This window comes from Pelecanus crispus, chromosome 6 (genome assembly GCF_030463565.1).
Source record: "Pelecanus crispus isolate bPelCri1 chromosome 6, bPelCri1.pri, whole genome shotgun sequence".
Lineage (NCBI taxonomy): Eukaryota > Metazoa > Chordata > Aves > Pelecaniformes > Pelecanidae > Pelecanus > Pelecanus crispus.
The window spans coordinates 34,457,220-34,483,213 of record NC_134648.1 but is presented as its reverse complement, the minus strand read 5'-3'; the positions used below and the strand labels follow the sequence as shown (position 1 = coordinate 34,483,213).

Genomic DNA, 25,994 nt, shown 5'->3' with positions numbered 1-25,994 from the left:
CTTACCCAATTACAGAGCTCTAAAAATGCAGAATTTAAGGTACCCATCTTACCACATGAGGCAACTCAACTAGCAATAGTACAAAAAGGTACTCCTTTTACAGTGATGGGAACTGAACATTGAAAACAGAAACGGAAATAGAAAATGGTATGAAGTAACATCTCAAGCTATGAAATAATTAACAACATGTTTTTAAAAAGCCATTAAGTCAAAATGTTTGACAACAACACTTTTGAATAAGAAATTCTTACTCATTCAGTCTTCCCTCTTAGTTTACCCTTTTTTCTACGCCTGCAGAAAACATCACTTTCTCATTCTATATTGTCCCATACTGGCACTTACGCAAGTTCTTGTTCAACAAGTATCCTTATTTTCTTTAGTACTGCTAGACTCCTGCATGCCAAAATTTGAGAAGAACCAAACAGAAAAACTTAGCATTCAAGTGTATTTCTAGGGAATACAGCTTTTGTGCATGAATGGAAGAAACTAACGCACAGGTGTCTCTCAATATGCTCATACTATCATTGCTCTAAATGGTCACTGGATTTAAAGACACACATTACTGCAGCATGAGGCAAGAGTTGTAAAAATGTTCTAAAGTTTCCCAGACCTTACAGTTGGAAAAAAGGAAACATTCTTAAAAAAATTTTGGTGATGTCCTCAAAGACATCCAATTCATCAGTTTCGTGGATTGAAATACACGAAGGAGCAGCTGTAATTAAAAATAAGTACCACTTCACAAAATCTGTGCAACTGCTGAGGCTTGGTTTTGCAGGTCTTGTCTTTGATTTTAGTGTTACTGAGATTCTGCATTTGGGAGCTTTGGTTTCAAAACTGCTGGTATTAAGATGCTGGTATTTAAGCATCTGATCAGGTTCCAGGAGGCATACGCTGGAACACATTTGTGCTTACGGATTTCAAATTGCTTCTCTTAGCAAAATAGAGAACTGAGGATGTTAAAGAGTGCTCTGAAGGTCCCCTGCTGCTGACCAATTAATAGTAATGGGTGATACAGCTGGACTGTCAGTGCCATAATCCCTGCCTCTTTACCCCAGGTTTTAAGCATGGCAAAGCAAACATGACCCAAAGTAAAACAAAATGCTGCAGCCAGCCAAATGCATGAATGAGTGAACAGGATAACTATGCAGGTGGCCCGTGGCTTTTATTTTCCCAGGCCTAGATCTGCCATTATTTGCACTAATGAGGACAGTTGTAACATACAAGTCTTTTCTGCGAAGAGGGAAAGTTCAGCTTTGTTGTCTCAGCAAAGACCACCAGGGCAGTAATTCAAAAGTAAAAGCAGCATTAGGGGAACAAGAGTTCACCCGAGACGGGAAACAGCCCATTTGAAAAACAGTTTTGGTGAAGGGGCAGAAAGTAATTGTTTTCTTGTTCTCTTCTTCCCCTTGCACATGGAGAAGCCAAGCGTTCCAAAGCCACGTGGGTGCTCACCCCTGCGCTGCTGGGTTCAAGCACAGGCCATATGCCTCTACCTGACTTTCCCAATAGAGGGCATTATTTTTAACCCCAGCAGCAGATACTTCACTTATATTTAAGAAACCCAGGGTCCTTGTGTTAGGGAACCATGTCAAAATAAACTGCCCTGGCACAACACTGAGCTGGTAGTTCCATTAACTCTTTCAGATGCAGTTTCTTGCTTTACATTGCTTCCAAGCTACTATACCTGCAACTCTGCTGCTGTTTACTATCCAGTAGGATATTTCTTTTTTAGCACAACAGTACATTAATTTTCTACTTTAACTTAACTGAAGCCTGTAACCTACAGAAAAGACCAGAGGAATGTGGAAGTATTCTAAAAGCATAGAAATCCATCAGAAACATCTTTCTGCATAAATCAAATTCCTTCCTGGGGGCTAAAAACACCACCAGAGGCCACAGAATATCAGTTCTATGTTCAGACTCATTCTTTGCTCACTAAGACTATAAAACATGTTTGATTTCTCTTTACCTCAGTTTTTTTTCTTTCTGCCAGACAGGTATAAAAATGTTTATTACATATAAACACCTGGAAATCCTTGGGAATAGGGGCACTGAAAACAACACTAAAGGTACTACTGTGAGAGAGGGAGGGAAGGAAGGAGGGAGGAACAACTGAAGCTTGGGAGGTATGTAAGTAGGTGCAATAGCCAGCAGAGCAGGTCACATAGGTACACCCCAAAAACTACCTCATGGAATCCTTTTTAGTAACTACAGCAGCTCTGATGATAAACTCCTATATTTCTTTCATCCATGTGCAGCCCACCTTGGGCACACACAAAGCAGAAAATTCCATCATTCTGACTGAAAATTTGGGTTGTTTTCAAATGTCAAAGCCACATTTAAACCCTCTCCCTGAAATGTCAGTAGGATGAAGTTTCATTCCAAACCAATCTGACACTGCCTAGCAAGATGTTCAAGCTATGAATTTCAAAACAAGTTGAAGACTTCAAACTAGACCAAAATATGTGAAGTTTTGGTGTTGGTGAGTCTTCACTACTAGAAAAAAACCAACCAAACAAACAAAAAAACAAGCTAGATGACAGCAGTAGCCCCCATTTCCCTATAAAGCCAGTTGATAAAAAATGGCAGGGAAATTTCTTTCACATGCTACTCTTGTAAGAGAGTAACTGTCACAGCACACTAACAGCCAAGCCTAGCTCCCATAATAACTTGCACCATTGAATAAAGCCATTTGAGAAATCTGTGCTCTTCGGTATCAAAACCAACACAAGGAGTCAATGCTCAAATGAACTCTAGAAACAGCATAAACCATACTCACACCACAGCTGGCTTACCTTCCATGAGTTTAGCAAAAGGCTCTGGACATGTGGAAGGGATTGGAAGTGCAAGTTTATTCATGGCAACACCATATGCTACTGCAAGACCATCAATTCCTCGGAATGGTACTTCTCCTGTTAGGAGTTCCCAAAGCAGCACACCGTAACTACCAGGAAGAAAACAGAAAAGAGAATAGGTGTTTGACTTTAACACATTCTTTTTTAAGCAACAAGAATCAGGGTAAGTCTGGTACACTGAAGAATTGCAGTTCTCTGGACAAGCTCATCACAGCTGCCAAGCTGGTGAAACGCCTTGTTTTATCTGCTTTTTTTAATAAGACCAAAATAAGATGTCATTTTAGCCTTTTAGGCAAAAATCATTTTCTCTCTGGAAACTGGGAACAATCTGAAAAGCATTAACATAAATCTTCTAACTAATTTAGCAAATTTCAAAATGGAACCCAGTGAAACTCTCAAAAATGTGAAGGAGGATTGTGATTTTTAAAAATAAGTGAAAAATACTTCTTCAGAATTAAGTTGTTCTTCAGATGGTCTATGAAATATTAACTATGAAGTTATGGAAATAGTTCCAGGACTGTTCTCCCCTCCCGGTATATGACAAACAAGATATCCTCAGAACATTCTCTCTGCTTCTAGGAAATCTGAGCCAGAGACAGCTTCTTCATATGGTGCCCTGACAGTTTTTTCTTTCATTGATCTGTCTTATTCTCTTTTGAACCCATTTACCATCTACTATGTTCTGTGGTAGTGAGTTCCACAAATTTAACAATGCATTGCTAAAAAATACTTGTGTCTGTTTGGTTTGAGCTTGTCACTTGGTAATTTCATTTGCTTCCCTGTAGTTCTTTCAATACAAGGAAGAGCGAACATATGCTCCCTATTAGCTCCTTCCATGCGTTCCATGATTTCACAGGCTCCCACTACATCCTGCCTAAATCATCTTCTTTTCAGCCCCCAAAATCCTAATCCAGCTAAATCCTAACCTAGTTACTCTCCTGAACAGAAGCCGTTTCATATCTTTCATTGACCTTGACATCTTCTGTACCATCTCATTCCATGTAAACATTTTATGGTGGAATGACCAAAATCACATAAAGCTTTAAAGATATAGGGAGAGGCACAGTATTTCCTGTTTTCTTATTTCTTTCCTATTAAATTTTAATTTGCCACTTCCCTTTCTGACTCCTTACAAAATGAGCTAGGTTACCCGCAGTAACTCCAGTATCTTTTTACCGAATCATAGTAGTAAAATTTAGAGCCCATCATTGTACATGTGAAATTCTCCCATGGGTACTACTTTGTAGTTATTACCATTTCATCTATTTTATCATTCAGTATAGTAAAACTTTTCCTCAGCTCTCTCCAGTAGATTAATTTTCCTTATCCTGAATAACTTGGTATCATCAACAAATGTTACCTAACCATTTATTGCTTTTTCAAATCACTTATGATTATGTTGAACACAGAATTTCCCATGAAGAAAACTGTTTTATTCCTTTAGTAATTAAGAATTGACTAAGTGATGGGGAACAGACTTGCCCTCTTTTCCCACATCAATTTACTTTCTTTAAAAGCTTTTGACAAAAGATTTTGTTGAAAGTTTTTATAAATCCAAATATGGTATAAGCAATCTTACCACTTGTCCACATACTCAGTAACTCCTTCAAGAATTTTCATTTTTTCCACAAGATACGATTTCCTTCTACAAAAGCTGACTCTACCCCAGATATGCTCATATGTCTGCCAGCTTCCTGCTCTTTAGTGCTGTTTCAACCATTTAGTAGAACTGAAAATCAGACTTGCTGATCCTCAGGAAGCTCTTTTAAGACCTGTCATCATGTTTGCTGCCTTCCATTTCTCTGGTATTAAGGCAGCTTTAAGCAACAGATTACACAGCACAGCTATTAACTCAGCTGGTGCTCTCATGTTCCTGTAGAAAATTTGGGTGTTACTGTAAATCCCAGCAATTTGTTATTGTTCATTTTATCAGTCAGTTTTAACACCTCTGTGGACAGTACTTCAGTATGAGATGTCCTCCAGCTCAGCTCCCTTAAAGAGAAATTTTCAGCTTAAAAAGCCTCTCTGCTCCATTCTAGCAGACACAAGTCACTAAGTGTTTTCTGCTACAGCCTTATGTTCTTTGCACTCTTATATCTTGGTCACCTCTGGACCATATGTTCTCCTGCAGGGTTCTCACCTGTGCTGCATTTGAAAGTAATTTATTTGTTTCTATGCTTTTCACAAGACTCTCCTCAAAACCCTTTCAATCTTCTTGAGTGTTTTACATTCAACTTGCCCGCATTTAAGTCCATGCCTAATCTTCCTCATTTGAATACAGGTTCAACTTTTTGAAGGATGTCTTCCAGTAGTCTCTTCTACATTGTTTTCTTCATTCACTTAAAGTCTTTCCTATTCATTTGCTCTGAGCTTTAACATAGTGTCCTTAAAAGATACCCATTTTGCACATTTCCCTTTTTACACCTCAATGTTGTCATTAGTCTCCTTGAGATTAAACGCTACTGTAATGGACTAATTTTTAATTGCTCTTGCAAAGATATTGAATCTAAGTATACATATATGTTGATCACGGTCATATTGTATAATTCTGAAGGCCTCCTAAGCACACCTGAAGACCAAATGAAAAACTGCTTCTCCTCCTAAAAGCTCCCTGAATAGCTGCTCCATGAAACAATCATTTCTGAAGCTAAAAGTTTAATCTCTTCTTGTTTCAAAGCAACAATTGCCCTACCCATGTGGGAGTAATAAAAATTTTCATTATCACAACATGTACTCTCACAATCTCCACCCCACCAAGTCTCTAACATTCATTGTAACCGCTCCCACCTTAGCTGGACAGTCTTACTACTTTTCCTATTTAGATATGGAATTTCAGTCACTAGAGATTCCACCTTTGCTGCTAGCAAGCAGCAGGTAGTTTATTTTATTAAGCAAAATATTGTATTTTTTCACGTATAAAATCTTTTGCATTTTTCCTATGTGATGCATACTCTTGATATTATAATTAGAATTGATTATTGCTTTCCATCAAGGTTCACAATTTCTTAGTGTCTCAAGAGCCTCATTTGAAAAAAATAAACGGGACTTTAAGGATTTCCCATTTTCTTTTTAGCCTTCTAGGATTTGTAAGACACTCAAAGAAAATGAATACCGGACTGAATATATATTTGGCCTGTCTAAATCTGATTGATTGTTCACGTTACTCTTCAGTTTGGGTGTGAGTGTTGATATTAAAGGGTAGGAAAACCTACCAAAGAGTTACATTATTACTTTACCACTAGTGCTGGATAAAGCACTAATGGAATGGTTAGGAAAGCACTATTTCTGTGCTCAAAGCATTTCTTCTGCAGGCTAATTTTTAAAAGACCAAGGAACGGACAGATTGGTGTCTTCTAATGTGACACTAGAAGTATATATTGCAGGAAAGGTCACCATTTCTGACAAAACTGAATGCCACCTCTTCCTCACATACTTACAGTTCATTGCTGAGAATACTGCTTCCACAGAGCTAGGGAAACTGCTTTTGTGGCATCCGAACAACAATCATCCCAGCTGATTAAGCATCAAGAGAGGTGCTGAACAGAGTGTTTTCCATTAACTCTCAAGCAGGGGATTGGGAATTACAAAGGAAAAAGCCAGAGACAGAAGAGATTTACACAAAAAAGGCATAGGAAGAAAGAATCAAGGGCCTCTCCTCATTCTCAGCAGGGAGGAAGAAAAACTGATCAAGCTCATTTATTTTCCACCACCCAGTAGTGATTTTTGGACCTTAATTATGAAATGAACCATGTGATACAAACCATGCGTCCAAGTCAACTGACACTTGTATGAATAATTAACCATCTCCCAGTGATCCAGTAATCCCTTAAGCCATTTAACATCAGGTTCAATCCTACACACTAGATTTCCAGGGAGAGGGAGGCTGGAGGTCTGCAGGATTTCACATGTGATTTTGCCACCTCTGTGGTAAGTCTGTGATCTTAGAAAAAAACCCAGTAATTTCTTCTCACCTATATTGTTCAATGGCATTTGTACCACACCTTCCTCTTACCCATCTACCTAGGTTAAGCACTTTCCATGAAAAAGGAACTATCAGCCCAACAAGGAGATCCCAGCAACAACAGAAACTAGAATATTATTTTTGTTAAGAAAACAACTTCATTACATTTTAATGGCTACTAACAGTTAGCATTTTGCATGTTATCGGACTGGCAGTTCCAGAGAGGACACTTCCTGCTTATTTCACAGTCAGTAGCATACACTTCTCCCACGTGAGCTTCTACCAATATTGCTAGTCAACACTTAATCTGCCAGGTACTGAAGTCTTGCCAGTGCTTCATTACACGCAGAAGACTACAGAAACCTGCAAGCACTCAGTTGTGGATGGAATTGCTTGCCAACACTTGATTCAAACGAAATATTCTAATGACTGAAGTTCCTACACCCACCACTGAATGCCTGAAACATCCTGATCTGCTGATCAGATGGTTTTAGGTAGTTCTGGGTATTCCATCCCTAAATGAAAATCAAATTCCTAATTATTTCACTGGTCTCAAAGTAGATACATCTTAAAAGCCTCTAAACTGAGGAACACAGGGAACTCAGATGAAGGCTGTATGGTGGCTTTATATTCCGCATACCAACCACATTGACAACATGATTGTCTTTTAAGCAGCACAAATCAAAAACGAAGTGTGCAAACAAGAAATAAATTTAAGCAGTTAAAATGAAGGGAAATTTGAATTATGTGCCTACTAACATTAGCTTGCCGTACAGTATTGGATAAGCTGCAATATCTGTGCTTCAACTTCACCCCTGAAAATCCAAAGCAAATATATAACTTGCCTCTCAAACACAAACAGATTTACAGGAACCAACATTTTTAAATAAAATGTAGCTTCTTGTCCTCTGTGCAATATAGGCACAACATTTCTGCTGTGTATCTTGCTTGCAGATACAGCACAGCAAAATTCATAGCAACAAATTTTCACTAGCAAGATGTACTAAGTACTCTTATTATCAAGAAGCTTCACAGTGGCCCAGACCCTGGTGATAGACACCAGCGTCTGAGAGCATTCCTCAGCCTCTGAAGTTCTTTGCCAACCCTCCTTTAGAGTGGGACCAAAAAAAAAAAAAACAAACCAAAACCCACAAACAAAACCACCAAAAAACCAGATTGAATTTTTTTTAAATGGAGCTTGATATATGTTTTGAAAGAAATTTCATGAAGCAGTTATTTATGATGAGATAAGACTGACTCAGGAAATTTCAGTCCTGGCAAGCATCTTCTTCACCTGTTTGTGCAGCAAGAACACAAGCAGAACAAGATTCTCATTTAAAGGTTGGGCAACAATTCAGCCAGCAGTATTATTCTAATAAGCTTTAAAGAAAAGGTGTTTAAATAAAAGGGTTTGTGGATGTTAGAGACAGACAGCCAATTTTGTTGATGCTGCACAGGCTAACTGGAAGGCTATCAGGCAAAAAACTCCCTCGACTCCAGTGATTAACCAAGAGGTTGAAGTGGGCAAGAGGAGGGGCAAGTCTAATAGGATTTAAAAGTTCATCCTGTTAAGAATTTCAAGTTGCATCCTTGGGTGGGGACAGGATTTATTACACATGTCCATGACCGCTTTTGTAAAATCCAGTGCTTACAATCATTGACACACTAGTAGTGACCACACTGGCAAGTATTTGTCCTCATACATACATACATGCCTCAAACACCATGTTCTTTTCACCTTATTTAACTATGATTCAACATATTGGCCACCAGACAGAGAAGGCTTATTCAGAGACAGTGTAACAGCTCTCTTAATGGTGATGACCCTCTGTTTAAGGAAGAGCACTGAGAGGAACTCAACATGTTTTCAAGGGAAGACTTCTAACTATAAAAAGAGAAAGCGATGAAGGAATCTTAAAAATAGAAATACCGTATTCTGAAAAACTAACAAATAATTTAAGTTATTTACAATCCTTAAATCCTGAAGTCATTCACAGTCCTTAAGTCAAGGACTGAACTGGTATTTTTGCACAGGTATAGAGGCACTCGAGCTACCTTCATGAAAATCACCAACTGACCTATTAAGTCTTATGTTTTTTAAAAATGAGGTCATACTGGTACAGAACATCTAGTGATGTGCTCACTTGCCTGGATTAGTAAAGTTACAATCACAGGGAAGCTGTTTCCCCCTTCCCTTCTCCCTCTCCCCCAGGTTACCATTAAAGGCCATTCCTGGCACTGTTTCAGAGAAAAGCAAATTGAAGTTTGAGCTTGATAAGCTGTGTACAAACCAGTACTGTCATCATGTGCACAGAAAAGGTGTACAGCCTTTAGGTTTTCATTTCTGCCAGACTTCACTCAGAATAAAAGCCTGGTTCTTGCTCAATTCATCTCAGATTAACTACAGAGGCTACCACATTTAATAAGAGTCAGAATTTTATCCACACCATTAGTGTGCAAAATACAAGTTCACACATTTATCGCAAGGCAATACATTATCTATTCAACAAAACTGGATAAGGAAAATGAAAATCCCCACACCAAATCTCTGCCATAACAACTGACAATTCTGCCAGCTGGGATATTTCTTTATCCTGACAGATTTCACAGCATGCACACACTTGTGTGGGAGCATTACTGGCCAGCAACAGAATCTCACTGCTCTGAAGTCACCCTGACATTTCAGTATCTCTCTCCCCACAGGAAACACAAAATTCCACCTACTTCATCTGTTTCAGATGTTCAGTACTAATTCTATGTCACACAGCATCCAGAAAAGTCCCTGTCCTAGAGCTATTTCCTAAATTCTGGATTTACCAACTCACTTAATGGTCATATTCAAATTCAGTTTCTGGAAGTCTGTGGGCTCACCCTTACACTCCTCCCCATCAAAGTAGCTTCTGTTCTCAAAAATTCCAGTGCATGAATGGCAAAGACAATATATACATGGAAATTACTACTTATAAATTACATACTCACATGGACCTAGAGAAGAGATTTATTTTTTTATGTGAAATACTAGAAGGATGGAAATAATTAATAAGATTATTATGAAAGTGAAAAACATTGTATTCAGGCTGAAACTGTATGGGGAATTCGATTAGGTACAGTGTGTTTGTGTACATATACATCAGTAACACATTACTACCAAAACATAAAATGATCTTACTGTTGGTAAACCAGTAAAAAAGTAGTAATTTTAGGTACTTCACAGAATTTTTTTTTTTTTAATGGCCTTTGATTATGTCAGCTAATAGCCAAATAAACACAAGAAGTTTGTTTTAGATAAAGCAGAGGGAATTGGGATTATCAATCCTAGGCTAATCTGAATGTAAATTTATAGAACAACAAAAACTGAGAGGCATGCAGGAGCTGGTCCACCACTTTCTACAGTGAAAAATTGTTTACAATTAATACAAAGTAGTCCAAGAGTCTGATAGATGGAAAGCTGTCGGATACAGTTTTCTTAAGACCTGTATTTTAATATTTGGTTCACCATTACTCATTCTTAAACATAAAAGAGGTTTCCTGGCAGGTCTAGTTACTCTTTAGTATCCAATCACTTAACGCCAAATGAATACCTCCACACATCGCTGCCTTTGGAGAACATGGAGGAGCGGATGACCTCAGGAGCCATCCAGGCATATGTCCCAGCTGCGCTCATTTTGGTAGTTTTATGCCATTCCCTGGCCAAGCCGAAATCCGTGATCTTCAATATCTTGTTGCTCAGATCTCCATTTTCCACCTTTTCGAGTATCAGTACTGGAGAAAAGGGAGAGGGGGAATAAAAGGTATGCAGAGTAAAGCTAGTATTTATGCAAAAGAGATCCTCCTGGACATCTCCCAAATTTTAAGATTCCCCCTGACTTTTAGTTATTCAAACATACCACACTCCGTTACAAGTTATTTCAAGTGGATCCCTTCATCTGACAAGTGAACAGCTGTCGAGCAAATAACTTCAAAGTTAACCAAAATATCAAGCCCCAGAGAACAAATAGATAACAACATAATTATTTAATATAGTGCCTAGTGTCATTCTGTATAATAATTCTTGGCTAAGAGGAAGTGAACCACTGTAACTTCTAGAAATCCAGATAAGGGAAGACTTTTCCTAATTAATCCTCTCTCAGCAAGCCAGTAATAGCATCTTTTTCTAGAACTGCTTAGAGGACTTCTTTTTTAAATCCAGATACACACACAGGCTGGATATACCCTTCATGTAAATGTGTTTAAAAGTCATAATTAAAAAAGATTCATGATCAATACTAACATGCCCAGTTCAAGACTTCAAATACACCACCAGATTACAGATTCCCTCCCCCATCATTGTGAAACTATTTTTTTAGTGCAGCTGCCAAAGTTTCTACCATGTTTCAGTGGCAAAGGAGTCTATACCCAAGAACTTTAGAAAAACCTTGAGGCAGAACTCAAGAATGCTTTGGTATAAGACATAAGGCACATACTCATCTTTAACCAGAAAGCTGTACTGTCACACCACTGTGAAAAGAGTGTAAATCAGAGGCCAGAAGTATCCACTCTGCTTTAGCAACACCTCATTATCCTCTTTCTTTATCTTAATGTAAAGTGACCACACAAGTTGTGCCAGCAATGTAACATCAAGCAACAGAATATAATAGACCACTAAACATCCATAACTAACATAGCCATAAGACTGTGAAATCATTTGCAGCCACTTTGTAAAGGGCCACAAAGAAAAAAATATTTGTATTACCATTAGTCCAATGACTTCACAGCAAAAGACATCAAGCCGCTAATACACTATCATTATGCAGCTACTCTGTTTTTAACGTCATTACAGACACAGGTTCTTAGGAAACGAGGGTTTTTTTCCCTTTTTATGTATGTGTGTGTGAATTGCAAAAACAAAATCCACAACCAATCATGGATTATAACGAAACCTATAAAAAGCAAAAGCATTGCAAAAATTACAGTACATGTAAAAAGCATCTTCAGGACCATTTTTAGCAGTCCATGAAAAGACTCAAGTATCAGTCTCAAGCTAACAGAGCTTTTGCGGGTGTGTGGCAGGGGGGAATCTTACATTCATTCTCATACTTCCCTCTAATAATCAAAATGGGATTTCTCATTAACTAAAAGCCAAAAGTGTTATTTGAACCCTTCTGCACAATAAGTAATACACATCTAAATGTTAAAATACAGCATTTACTTTAATAAAGTTAAACAAATTGTCTGTTCTCTGAAAATTAAAAAAAAAATCAGCTACCCTTCCTACAAGGCTTCAGAATTCACAAAATACTACTTCATTAAAGATTTTTGTGGGCCAACTCAAGTTGTGAATGAACTAGACTTACAGTTAAGCTCTTGGTTCTCGCTTCTTTTGCAAAATTCCTTTCTAACATTACTAAATGCTCCATTTTCTTAATTGCAGAGGAAGGAGTTGTTTGAGGCCTAGAGTTACTACTCTCTTCATTTGGGCAAAAGTGTCTGTATTTTTAGAGTTACACTTCAGTGTAGAACAGAACCACCACAAGAAACAAAGGTACAGAAGAAGGCTTCCTTTGTGCCTCTTCTTCTAGTAAGCCTAATTTTTTTCCTTCTTTCTAGCAGAGAAATTCTCTAAGAGAAATTGCTAACAAGTCCACGATTGATTGCAAGTGTGATAAACTTCCTAGAATATACGTACTAAGTTTCTTCTTCTAGCATGTACCCAGTCTGCCTAAAGAGCTAGCACAATAATAAAGTCTAATTTTAAATTTAAATGCAGTAATATATAGATATAGAGTGAAGTTGTAAAGGTAAAGCAGAACTTTGAAACAAGAAAACATGGGTTTGGGGTTTAGGGGTTTTTTTGCTTCCCTCCATAAGCACAACAAGCAACAAGCAAATTTGTTGTTCACAAGGTAGATCATATTCTGTCTGAATGAGTTCAGTAGCAGGACAGAGAGCCAGATATCACAGCTGGGTTTTACATACCTTCCTGGCAAGAGGTTATTTAAATCTAATTACCTTGTTTTGTAACTAATTAGTACTTACACAGATCTTTTGTATCCATGAACTTGTTCTTTCATCAGATATAGGCTAAGTAAGGTAAATTACCATGACAAAAGAGCACAGAGAAGGACAATGAAAGAGCTGGATTTATTGCAAGTCCTTGATTCCTTAGTTACATCCTTGGCTCCCCCTCCTATTTCCTTGTAATAACTGCTTGGGATAATAAGCCTGCAACCCAAAACTGTAAAAATGAATTTTAAGAATCATATCTCTCTCCAGCATCTGTTTCAGTTCTCCTTATCTTGGTCAGTATCAAACTCACTTATAACTGCTAGGAGTCTCCCTAGCCCATTTTTCAGATTTTCAAACCGAAAACCTTGACTCTCCCTCTTGCATTTGCTCGGATTTCAGTGAAGAATCTTGTAAATAGGTGAAATATTAATTCCTTTCAGTTTCCTCCTTAAGAATCTCTTTTATGGAGAACACAAGCCAGGTTGCTAGGACACTGCAAATGCATTTTACTCATGCTAATCAACATGGTCTCATTTTCTTGTGAGCTTTATCTACAACCAGTTATTGCCTCTTGTTTAATACTTTGAGTGCAAGTTCTCTTCTGCAAGTGCTATTTCTTCTGCACTCATATTAATCTACAACAATACAAAACACGAATAAGCAACATAATTCCTACACTTACAGGGTTAACATACCTTTCCATCTTTGAATAGATTTGATCACTCAGGACAGAGCTAACAGTGCCAGATGATCAGCCTAACAAAAAAAATTCAGACACAAATATAGAGCACCTACACCAAAACCACAGCTAATCTACTACGGTAGTAAATCTTCTCATTGTGGTCTGTTGACTTAAAAGATCTGCATGAGATAAAAGGTTTAAAAAGAGCTAGAAAATTGAATTGCAAATCTTTGACATTCCCAGCCTTAAGAAAAGAAATTGTTTGGCAGCAAAGATACTGGGCCTAGTTTTCAGGCAACTAGGGAAGAACAAGAGCCAAATCAGCAGGAACATGCAGAATGTGTGTCAGCTTGTAAGTGGTGGATCACTGTTTCCCCATTCCACCAGGGCCCATGCAAGAAATCTCTTCCTGTGTGCATGCACAGAGCCAGCCAAGTTGTAGATGAAGCTGTGCTATCTACTACTACTCCTAACAACTCAAACCCATCTTTTTTCCTCTGTAGCATAGGCTAAAAGCTGATCTTAAGTAGCATGGGTAGGAGCCATCTGGCAGTCTGCAGAAGGGACTAGTGAAGCAAACTGGGTATTACAATCACATTCAGACAGCTTTAAGGATCCAACTGCTACAGCAAAACAACTTAATATAGCAAACCACCAATACCACGTTCTTTGCGTACTGCAAGTGTGAAGCAAAGCATGGTGGCTTAAACTAGCATTAAAAATTGTTAGCAGCTTTAGGTAAAGGGTATCATGAACATGTGTGCTCACAGGAGTAATAATCCAGAAGTGCCCGCATACACTTTCACATATTCCTGAAAGACCTGGAAATTGTCCTCCGGAAAAAAAGCATTTGACAGCAAGAAATTAATTACAGCTCAGATGAATTCTGTCCAGCAAGACAGCTCTTCCATATCTCAGGGTGTCCCAGCTGAGATGACAAGAAAGGAATATGATCCAAACAGGCCTTGGTATGTCCTAGCAGGACCTCCCCTGGATCAGGCAGTCATCCACATACAGATACATATGATTTAGATGGGTAATTTCAACTACTAAGTCTTCATTAAGAACTTTATTACCACAAGGACTCTCAAGAATCATTACTGGTAATGATTCGACCCCACTGTTTAATTCCTTAAGAGCCAGGCAGACTGCAAGTGCTGAAAGACAACAGTCGAATTGAGACATGCTAGGTCTGAGCTTAAGAAAGGTAAAAAGGTAGAACTTAAACACTGGGCCTCCTCTTATCTAGGTTATGATAAAGACCAGTCATTTTTCTTTGAAATGAAAATGTCTATTCGGGTTCCTCCATATTCTTTGAGAACACCTTTGGTGCCTTCCAAGAAGCATCAAGGATATTTTCATATCAGACTCTGGTGAGAAAGTTTCCTGAAGTACAGAGAAAGAAGTAGGCACCATATAAACAAAGGGCTGGGTCAGGTAACCAAAGGCAGCAAGCCAACACTTACTGGTTTGATGATGAGACCAACCAACTAGCAGAATAGTACAGGGCAGAATTCAAAGGTCATTTGACAAGACTTGGTCTGGTGCAGTCGTCAGTCATACCATCCAACATTACAGCAAGTAAACAAACAACTGTGTGTTGCTAGAGATGAGAAAACTTGTCATCGCTACATTTTCAGTACTTTTTAAACACAGGTTTCCATCTGTGCAATGCTTTGGCCCCTGCTCAGGACAAAACAAGTTGCAGTAACAAAGAGGAAAGGCAGCACTGCATGGCTTGCTTTCATCACTAACTTGACTGCATTTTCAGTTGTCTCTGAGTAGTTCAGAGCTATAGGTGGCAGTTGGTAGCCTACTCTCTGAATATTTAGGATAACCCTATGCTTGGGACTTTGATACTTCATGGACAATTACCATCATGCTCACACAGTACCAACTGCAGCACCCAGGCCTGTAAAACCAGACCAGCTACTAAAGAGCCTTTCTTAATTGTGTCCTTCAATTTGTCTTTGTTGCCCTAAGTGAACTCAGCAATCAAGATCCATATTATTAGAGAACCACCCTTAGTCAACAAGTCCTGGCATTTACCCCTTCAGAATCACAGTAATGTGGAAGAGTGTAATTTCCAAAACCAAGTCCAGTTGCTTAAGATATGGTTTGATTTATTTGTTTTGACTATTGAAGCAATAGTTAAGAGGACAGAGCCAAAGCAGGCTGATGAAGTTTACAAAGAGCACCTTCAGTACATTCTGCAGATCATTGAATGCTGGCCATTAACCAGACCTTTCACCACATCTAATACTCTTCAGTTAGTAGGCAACACCAGATGCTGAAACAGAATTGTCGTTAGAGACTCCTGATACAACTAGAGTTCCTCATTCCAGTCTCAATCTGCACAGAGTGATAGGGAGTTAACTCAGCCAATGCTGGTACCATTTAAAGATGGTTTCTTAGTAAGGTGGGGGGGAAAAAACTGATGATGCACCCAAGGTCCTCTTAAACTGATTTGTGATTTGAGTTAGCAGCTTTTCTAGCAGAGTTGGAAGAGACAGAAATTACCTTCTTGAGCTCAGGTAAAGCCAGTTTACCTTCTCCAGTTTAAGTATCATTCTGTATGTGTATTAATAGCTAGCAGGCCTTAGACAGAATCCAATGTCAGTCTTACTGAATGTAATCAAGTCTTTAGAAGTACACAGATCCCGGTGATAACAGATCCTAAATGGGATGAATCTCAGCTTCATGAGTCACAGTTGTATATCAGTGACATCAAGAAGAATGAGTGGTTTTTTGTAGAGCTGGGGCCAACTCAGATGCTTTTGTTGTTTAAACAAAGATTTGTACTAAAAATAGACCTCACAGAGACAGACCCACTGAAGTATGACTGACATGATGGTATCTGACACTGAGTCAGCTCTTCCTCCTGCTCCACCCCATTCCACATTATTATGCTTTGCTAGAAAGACAAAAACATCTGCCTTAGTATTCAAAGCAATACAAAAAGCAACCTGATTAAGATTTCTAAGATACCGTTATATCCTTCAGCCTTCATGTAGTTGCTGCTACTGGATCTTCAGTTCTGTCTTGTCATAAGTCATTATGGAGATGCCTGCTCTGTGGGGCACTAGACAGTGCACGATTATTTAACAGAAGGACAGAGTTAAGGCTGCTGTTGGTCTAATGAGACCTTTAAGGACAGTTCCAAAGGTGGAGCTTCATGTTAGAACACTGACCTTTCACTAGCAATTCATGAACTTGCACTAGTATGTTTAGGATTGAGACTATATGTATTTAGGACTATGCCATGTCCTTTCAGAAGGAGAAGCCACTGCAGTGAAAACACTGAAACCTGCAACTTCAAAATTGCGTTACTGCGGACATCCTGTAGTAGTACCCAAAACCACTGGTCAGTTTTAAGTGGGCAAAACAGAGGATCAAATGAATTCTGAAGGAATACAGACTGATGTTAAAAACAGATTAACAGATTAAATGCTAGCCAAGTTTCAACTCTGCCGTAAACTATAAGATAAAACTACAGAAGAGCTGCCCTGGAGGAAAGTGATAAACATTTCTATAGAGAAGAAATTCTGCCCTGCATGCATGAAACAGATGCACACCTACCACAGCCTCACATGTTCAAAAGGTGAGCTTCTTCCCCTTCCCCCCTCCTCCATCCTCATGGATCATTACAGTGAAAGCTGGCTTGGATGAAACAAACTCACAGCATCTCAGAAGGCATTCTTCCTGGGCTCCAAACATAGTCAGAAAAGACAAAGCCTCTCCAGAACGGGATTCCAAGCATAAGTCTAATATACATGCTCTGATTTACTCTCTACAGGAACCTCTCTTGACCAGAAGCACATCTGTGCTAAGTGCCCAAACTCAAACCACATGAATCTCTGTGGTCTGGTATAAGTAAGCAATTTCAATTGGAGAAGTTCCCCAACACACCAGATGTTAGAGAGCCATCTGGTGAAAACCAATTTAATCATAGTTGCAAGATTATCTCAGTGTTCTGAACTTTTTTTAAATTAAGTTTTCAGAAGTATCTTGTTCTATTAGTAGGACAGCTGATGTAACTGGTACTACTGTTAAATCAGTCTTAAATAAAACTGTCCCTTGGCCCACAAAGGCAGCTGGAAATCATAATTCATTGCATCTTGCACCACTCACCTTAATGATCACTGAATCAATTGAAAAGTCAATGGTGAACATCTTTGTCGAACACACAAAGCCTTACTGCAAGGAGGACCTTGTTTCCAGATATTAAACAGCTGTATTTTCATTACTCATGCATCTACCAGAAAGACATGAGATCAGATATACAAATACACACTGACAAGGTAAAGATAGGGGTATAAGGCTGTATATCCTTTGATCTACTTGTACCTACATTTTAATAAACCCTAAGATGGCTGGGTAAACCACATCTAATATGTCAGTATCGCTCCTGCTTCTTAGCCATTGCAGTAAGAAGTTTAAAACTGCTGAGCAAACTTTGTTTTGAGAATATTTTCAACTTCATTATAGTGTTCCAACACAAATAACTGCATTGTTGATGTATTTTCCATTCTGCTTAACCCAACTTATTTCTTTTACATGTTTTTTCCTCTTTCCAATTATGCCAAAAGGACTAATTAGTCTGGATCTCTTTCCTTCTGCCAGAATATACACATTTCTACCCCTTTCCTTTAATTTTCTTCTTCCCAAACCCATCTACTCTTCTTCCAAACATACTCCTCTACCCTACATAAACAGATAAACTATCTGCACTGAATCTTTCAATCCAATCACTAAAACAAACATGATAAAGCTTTACTTAGGTTCTAAGTTGGTCACTTTATAAAACCCCAGTAATACACCTCCTATTTTTCATCCAGCACCATACTACCTCCAGCGTGCATGAAAAGATAGTTCAAAGAGGTAGACTACTTTCACAGAAGGAAAGTTTTCACAAGGGAAATTAAGAATTTTTTTTTTTTTGCAACAAAATTAACAGCTGCTGTTTAAGCCTCTGCTCTGCTTGTATTTTACACCAGCAGAGCCAGAAAACATGTTATAACCACGTCTCACAAACCGAGACTTCCCCGGAAGGCAGTAACACCATCAGATTTTTCGCTTGTTTCTTTTGGGAGGGTTATTTTAGTTTTCAGCTACACTTCTGGACAGTTAGGACAGCATTCTTAGTCTCCAGTGGACCAAAGTAGTGGGAAAGAACAAGCAAGGAAAAATAATCACTTTAACCCATGCTGATCCAGCTGCTAGTAACATCAAAGAACTGATAGGAAGTGACTCCTCATTTCATCTCACTGTCAAAATTAAGTGACAAGGCAGCAAAATACAGTCATATAATTGCCTTTTTCTGGTTTCTCAGCCTAGAGAAAGCATTAGGTTTATCTGCGTAGTGTAGTGCTGAATGGAATACTCCTTTGCTTTGCTTGTGCTAAAAGCTGACTCATCACTTCAGAAGCAGAACAACGTTCAGGGAGGAACTACTACAGCGTGATCACCCACAGCAAAAATAGCCCATTTTTATATATGAAGGCAGAGGAAAGGGGCTGCTGTCTACTGCACAAAATAGTATGAACAGCCAGGCATACCAAAATTTTCTGGCTGTACAGGCTTCAGCTTCTTCAACTACTCTGCTGTTGTATTTCCAATTTATTTACCACACAGCACACCAAAAAAATAAAGAACTTTCTGACTTAAGAGGCAAAAATTGATAACAACACAATACCAAGGAAAGCAAGATTACCTTGCAATACCACCACAATAGTTAACCACCAAACTGCCCATCGGCCCCATATTTCATGACAACAGCTGTATCGGCAACTTCATGCTCCCTTTCCCAGTCCAGAGTGTGTGTGTGTGTGTATTAAGAAACACAAAGGAAATTGCAAAAAAAAATCCAAGACATTCTCTTGTATGGTCCAGCTTACAGTTCACACCAAGTCATTTACCTGTGCATGATGCTACTCAGTAAGCCCCACACACAAGAACAGAAATCTATTAGCTAACGAACAGCAAGCCTGACAGAAACGGTTACAATCATTAAGTGAAGGGAGAAATAAAAAAGAAATAAGAGAGGGACTGAATGCAATGAGAACTGAAAGCATACAGGAAGAAATATGGAAGGGAGCAGGCTAGAAGACAAGGATCCCTACCATAGGGGAAAAAATAGCTGGATTTGTTGTCTGTGGTACACTAGGATATATCTCTGACTTGAGACAACTGCTGGCTTCACATTTAATTTCCACAAAACTTTTCCCCAACTGAGACAATAGTCAGTATGTCAGTGCCAGAATAGCTGCCATTCTCTTATTTAAATACTACAGTTCTAGGCAGACCATGAAACAACAGGGCTACTAGCTAGTGATAAAGCGACATTAACTCATGTGTTCTATTGTTATATTTTGAAGCTTTATCAATTCTTCCTAGAGACGCCTGGCATTAACAGTGTTTCTAGCATGCTGGGGTGGATAGTGGTGCTTTGAAACAGGTTGGGATAACAATCTGAAAAAAGAATGAGAAGCTTGTTTGCCAGAAATGTAAGAAAATCTGATTATGAAGGTACTTCAAGTTAGCTTAAGCTTAAAGGGAGCTCTCGGACCTAGAGACAGAAGGGATGGTGGAGGTCTCAGGTGAGGCCCTGACTGCGAACGACCAAACAGCCAGCAGCTAAGCACCACACAGCCACTCACTCACTCCCCCTACCCCGGTGGGATGGGGGAGAGAATCGGAGGAGTGAGTAACAAAGCTCCTGGGTTGAGATAAGAACAGTTTAATAAATGAAATAAAGTAAAATAGTAATGATAATAGTAACAATATAATAATAATATACAAAGCAAGTGATGCACAATGCAATGGCTCACCACCCACTGACCGATACCCAGACAGTTCCCGAGCAGCGATAGCTCCCCCCCAGCCAACCCCCGCCCAGTTTATATACTGAGCATGACATCATATGGTATGGAATAGCCCTTTGGTCAGCTTGGATCAACTATTCTGGCTGTGCCCCCTCCCAGTTTCTTGTGCACCTGGCAGAGCACAGGAAGCTGAAAAATCCTTGACTAGCATAAGCAGTACTTAGCAACAACTAAAACACCAGCGTGTTATCAGCATTCTTATACTAAATCCAAAACACAGCACTATGCCTGCTACTAGGAAGAAAATCAACTCTATTCCAGCTGAAACCAGGACAAGGAGAAAAGTATCCATAAATCAAACAAAAATGCTCTTGCATAGAAGATGGCTTCACTGAACTTGCTATGATTGTTCCAATCCCATTTTCCCCTCCCATGAATAAGCAAAACTTCCCTATATACATTTCAGCTCATATGATGGTGGTGGGAACCACTGATGTTAGATAAAAATATAGCCTTAATATATTGCTTCATGCTGCTGTGTTGTCTGAGTCATGGTCTGAAAGAGCCAGAAGCTAGCTGCAGTTTGCCTAACAAGACAAAAAAGCAGCATTATTGCAAAGGGGTCAAGGGACTGAGCTTGCCAGGTGTTCCTTTTTTTAATTATTAAGTCCTATTGGCAGTACACTGGCATACTGCCTTGAGGACAGAACTAAGCTTTTAGGAAAGGATGTCAAAAACTTGCTCCAAAATGAGACCTCATATTGTAGCGGTTTGCCAAAATCTAATTTGCAATTTTAGTTCTACCTTCCATAGTCAGCCTGCACAGCTTTGCTTCACAAGTATCCAGATAATAAGCAATCTGCTCTTGATCCTGCATTCAAAGTACTTAAAGTGATTAAGAGATCTGCACATGGACTGAGTCCGGTCTTTCCGCATGCAGCCTTTACCTACCTTCTGTTGGGTACTCTGCCATTCATTTCAGTAGGACTGCATCTTTATTCTAATATTTGTTTGTGCTGCAGAAGACTAAGTGCTGCATAAGATCCTGTAGAGCACAGAATTTAAGACTCATTCAAAATTTCACATCTTAGAAGGAAAAACAAAGAATACAAATATTGTGTCTAGTAATAAGCAAATATTTTCTCTCTTTTATTACTAACCACCCAGCAACAACACATTTAAAAATATATATACCTTGGAAGCAAAAGTTTTTTAATTATTGGGTACGCGTGAGGGTTCAGCAAATCCATAAAGCTGGCCGACTGTCCTCTTCTATCAACCTAGAGGAGGTGATGGATGTGACAGCACAGCAGTTCTCGGATTTTAAGCCATGCAGTACAGTAACTCTAAAGAGCTAATGCATAGTGGGGGAAGGGATAGGAAAGGCCTCCAGAGCCACAATATATTTAGAATCGATCCTTTCACCTAGCCAAGCTGAAAACAGTCTTATCTCTTCAGTGATACGCTACAAAACACTTTGAATGCTCCTGGAGAACACTCAGGTGAGATTCCTGGAAAAATGGAGCTATTCAGCTCCGGTTTCAGACTAAATCCTACCATACTGCTTACACTGGAACAACCTTCTAGCTCAGGCATGGATTATTGTACTCTTCATAATCAGTTCAATGCTCCAAGGAAAAAATATAATTACATCTGTACCCAACACAGTGCTTTGCCAAATCACATCTGTTTGAAAGCTTGCAACAAATCAAGAACTGTATTAGGCAACAACAAAAAAAGGAAAGGGAAGAGTAGAATCACATGAATGACATTCATTAACTGTCACTCACGAGACTGTCTGAAAAGAGATTTAATAATAATGCTGGTTCAGTGGGAGCCATTTCCAGGCAAATAGAAACATTTGAAATTTGTGATGAAAAAAGTAGCACAGAACTGTTTTGCTTTGGCTGCAATTAAGACATCTCTATGAAACAGTCAATAACACCAAGTACTATTCATTCCTGGAATAGGCTGGTACTCCACAATCTAGACATAAAAACTTCACAGGCAGCAGCACAAACCACACCAGAAGCTGGGGTTTTTTTGGTGGTTTGTTTGTGTTTTGGTTTTGGTTTTTTTTTAAATCAGATTTAATTAAAGAAACTTAAGAAAAGGAACAGGTGTATTTCCATTCATCAAAACAAATGTTAAGAGGCTCTGAGATGGACAATCAACACCAAGCTACAGCCGACAACAGTGAAATTCAGACTTTCTTGAATACTGCTGAGTTTTACCTTAAGCTGAGCAGAACAAGTTGCCAGCTGCTGAGAAAGAGGGTAGTCCTGCACTGTTGCACATGAAAGTCCATGCAAGATAACAGCTCATGCAGTAAAGCTATAAGAAAGCTGTTCACTTTTTGATGTGTTAGACTTCTGTTAGTTTCCTGATCCAGCTTACTCTGTGATCAAAGAGTACAAGTGACTAGACGGTACCCTGATGAAGCATTAGGAATATCCCCCAGTTACTAGATGACCATAATCATATCAAAGCCACATACTATGTGACTGGTTACATCAAACGCAAAAAAGCCAATCAATAAATCCAAGGGGAAGATTGATAACACTTCAACAAGCAGAATTAGGTATACTGAGTTCTATTAATCAAAGTTATGGGATTTTTCTTATTTTCAGGGCCCTTGAACAATGCAAAGTCAAAACAAACTAACGACTGTTCTTTCTAACATCTTTTCCTAGGTCCATACTCAAAAAAGAGAAACAGTAGGAAATCCTGTAATACTTTTGTGGCAGGTGGACCACATGACCCGATTCACATACATCCCACTGCCCTTACACATACCATCTTTACAGCAATTATCCATACTGGCACTTCTTTATAGTACACCGAGAACCCCCCTTAGGAATTTCCAATTTAAGCACAGTAGTTGTTGCAATAAGCAAAATCTTAGTGGCAGACATATTTGCCTGTTACTACTAAATGGAGCTACTAGCACACTATCATTTGCTACACATCTAAACAATGTCTATAAATCGGCAAGGTTGAAGTCATGCTCACATTTTAAATGAAGGCTTCCAGTTGCAATACAAAAAATCTTAACATTTCTCTGTTGAGAATTTGCCAAAGCAAATTCCAGAAGCCTGTCTGATGAAGCATCAGAGGAAGATGTTGCACAGCTAACTAGGAGCTTGGCTTGTAGCTCTAAAAATCATCCAGGACTTCGGCAGTACAGCATTCAAAGCACATACAGGATTTCAGAGGTAATCTGGAATCTATATGTGTATTAGCTAAAGTTGGTGTTTTGGGAGGATATTTTTTTCTTTAATAAAAAATGGTGTTATAATAAATGCTTGAGTAATATAACAATGCTTGAGTAATATGACAATGCTTTTAGAAAGCAGAGTGGAAGGGCTGTGTGTGGTAGTAACACAAACAGCTCATAGCGGGGCTGTCTATCCTCTGGCTACTTCCTTCTGAAGAGAACCCTAAATGATGCTGCACCATGCTGCCATTACCACCATAACAACTCTTCTACAGGCTGGGACCCAAAGATTTACTTTTATGCGAGTAAGTCCTCTTCTCCCTGATCTTAAGAAACACTAATGAAACCAAACAACATAATTATAAATCCTTATACGTTGCGATAGTTTCTCTTCTTGGCGCATGAGGTTCTGTTACTATTTCTTTTTCATATCTGGAAAAAGTTTAGGTCTGAGGAAGGCTGAATCTACCTTTCCATTAGTAGTCGGACAACTAAGAAGCAATTATCAAATATGCCGGTCAACTATGGCAACCTTTTGGAAATCAAAGTCACACCAATCTAACTGAAACGATCCTAGAGTCAGAAAGTAAACATACCAAAAAGCAGCTTCTTAAAATCACATGCTATATCCTATACGTGCCAACAGCTTAAGGCTTTCCTTGTCTTGTCATAAGGGAATACGCACCATCTTCAAAATGGGATATTACTTAAAATTACAAAATCATCTTGGGTGATGAATCATTGCTTCAAAGAGCAAGGCTGTGCTTAACTTCTGATGCTTCAAGAGTCAGTTTGTTTGCTTCAGCTATGTTGAAACTCTGAAAGGAATTGTTTGATGAGAAAAGCAAAAGTGAAGCTGCTGACAGAAATCTCTCAAAATTGAAATTAAGTTTATTGACATGGGAGCAACACCAAAAAAAAAAAAAAAGCAGAGAAAAAGTTATTCTAGCTTCCTGGAAATGCCACAACAAGGCTGTTCTCACTCTTGACTTGCTACTTAGAAATTTCAGAAAAACACTGATTTATCCTAGCTCTGTCACAGATGGTCAGACAGTGAATTCATGGGAGCAGCACAGAGATGCCTAGGTACACCTCCTGCATGATGGTGCTCGGGTCTGTTTGTATCTGTTCCATGGTTCCATATGCACAATTTGGAGAAAGTGCTTAGTGTCATAACTCTTGGTAATTTTTTTTCTTGGGAGCAGAAAGAGCCCTGCAAGAAAAATATATGCAGTGGCACAAAGACATGAAAAGGGTATTAGCTAGCTTTTTAAAAGTAATAGACGCAATTTTACTTGTTAAAAACAAGAGGAACTCTTTCCGTTCTTGTCTACAAAGATAAGGGATTTCATTTCTGAAATTGTCTTTTTGCTACTTGGTGTGGGCAGGAGAATACCAAAGTGTTCTTGTGGACATCAAACTTATTCCATAAAGTCTTTCTATTTTTGACTTGCAATTAACAGTGAAGACATCAATTCACATTCAACTAAACCAAACCATTTGCAGGAGATGTATTTTAATTTTAGAAATCTCAGAAATCTACTAAAACATACTGAAAATAAGTCTGCAACGTGAAAGCATCTGTCAAACCTCTCAGAGGAAAGTAGTTGCACTAGTTTAGACACGCTAAGGAAAAAAAAAAAAACAAAACAAAACCGAAATAAACTGTCACCCTACTTCTGTGAATCCCTGGTGTCTCAACAGCTTAAAAATTAGCATCAGTTTCAGGTATAATTTTCATCTTCTGAACTACTAACACATGAAATTATTTTTTTTTCATTCTGTTCAACAAAAAGTTATAGTATTACTGGCATGAATTTCATCATCATACTACCACATGCAAAATTTATAGTTATTTGGAATTTTTTTTAACCACAATACAAGTGACCAGATCAGCACAAAGGCTGATACTCTGGGGAGACAGAGAAATAAGCAGAGTAACCAGAACTAGAGGTTATGCACCATAAGCAATATCGTATAACATGCCTATAGAATGAGATAATTGCTTAAGGGCAGAACCTGAAAAGTCATCTTTAATCACCTTTAGGAGTATATTCAGGCTGTTTGAAAGGCTTGATTTCTACTGTACACACTTTTTAAATCTTAAAAAAAAAGTTTACTGATTTTTGCTCCCTGAACTGAACCAGAGAACATCTGCATAAAATTAATCTCCAAGCTGTTGTGTTTCCCTCCCCCCCCCACCCCCGCAAAATCTCACATTTTTATAATTTTCCTCTTACAGAGCAAGGGACCACCCAACTAAGGCCAGCTCAATTATTCACTCAGTGTAAAGCATTCAGATGCCATTGAAATAGTTTCACTATACTTTATATGAAGCATTACTCACACTCACTTAATTGCACTGACAAAGGAAATCCATTCTGATAGAAGGTACAACACTGGAGAGTTAGTCAGCAAATTACACTGAAATACCAGAAGCAACAATAATAGCGCAGACTTCCAAACTGCT

At 38.7% G+C, this 25,994-nt stretch overlaps 1 protein-coding gene across 1 annotated transcript in view; it reads right to left on the bottom strand.

The window, feature by feature from the left end:
* MAP3K9 (mitogen-activated protein kinase kinase kinase 9) overlaps positions 1 to 25,994 on the bottom strand; it is a 54,785-nt gene that overhangs the window by 15,910 nt on the left and 12,881 nt on the right. The window contains exons 3-4 of the mRNA XM_075712600.1: positions 10,398 to 10,578; positions 2,796 to 2,944 (exon numbers count right to left, since the gene is read on the bottom strand). Coding sequence (XP_075568715.1) covers positions 2,796 to 2,944; positions 10,398 to 10,578 — 330 coding nt within the window. The remainder of the gene's footprint in view (positions 1 to 2,795; positions 2,945 to 10,397; positions 10,579 to 25,994) is intronic.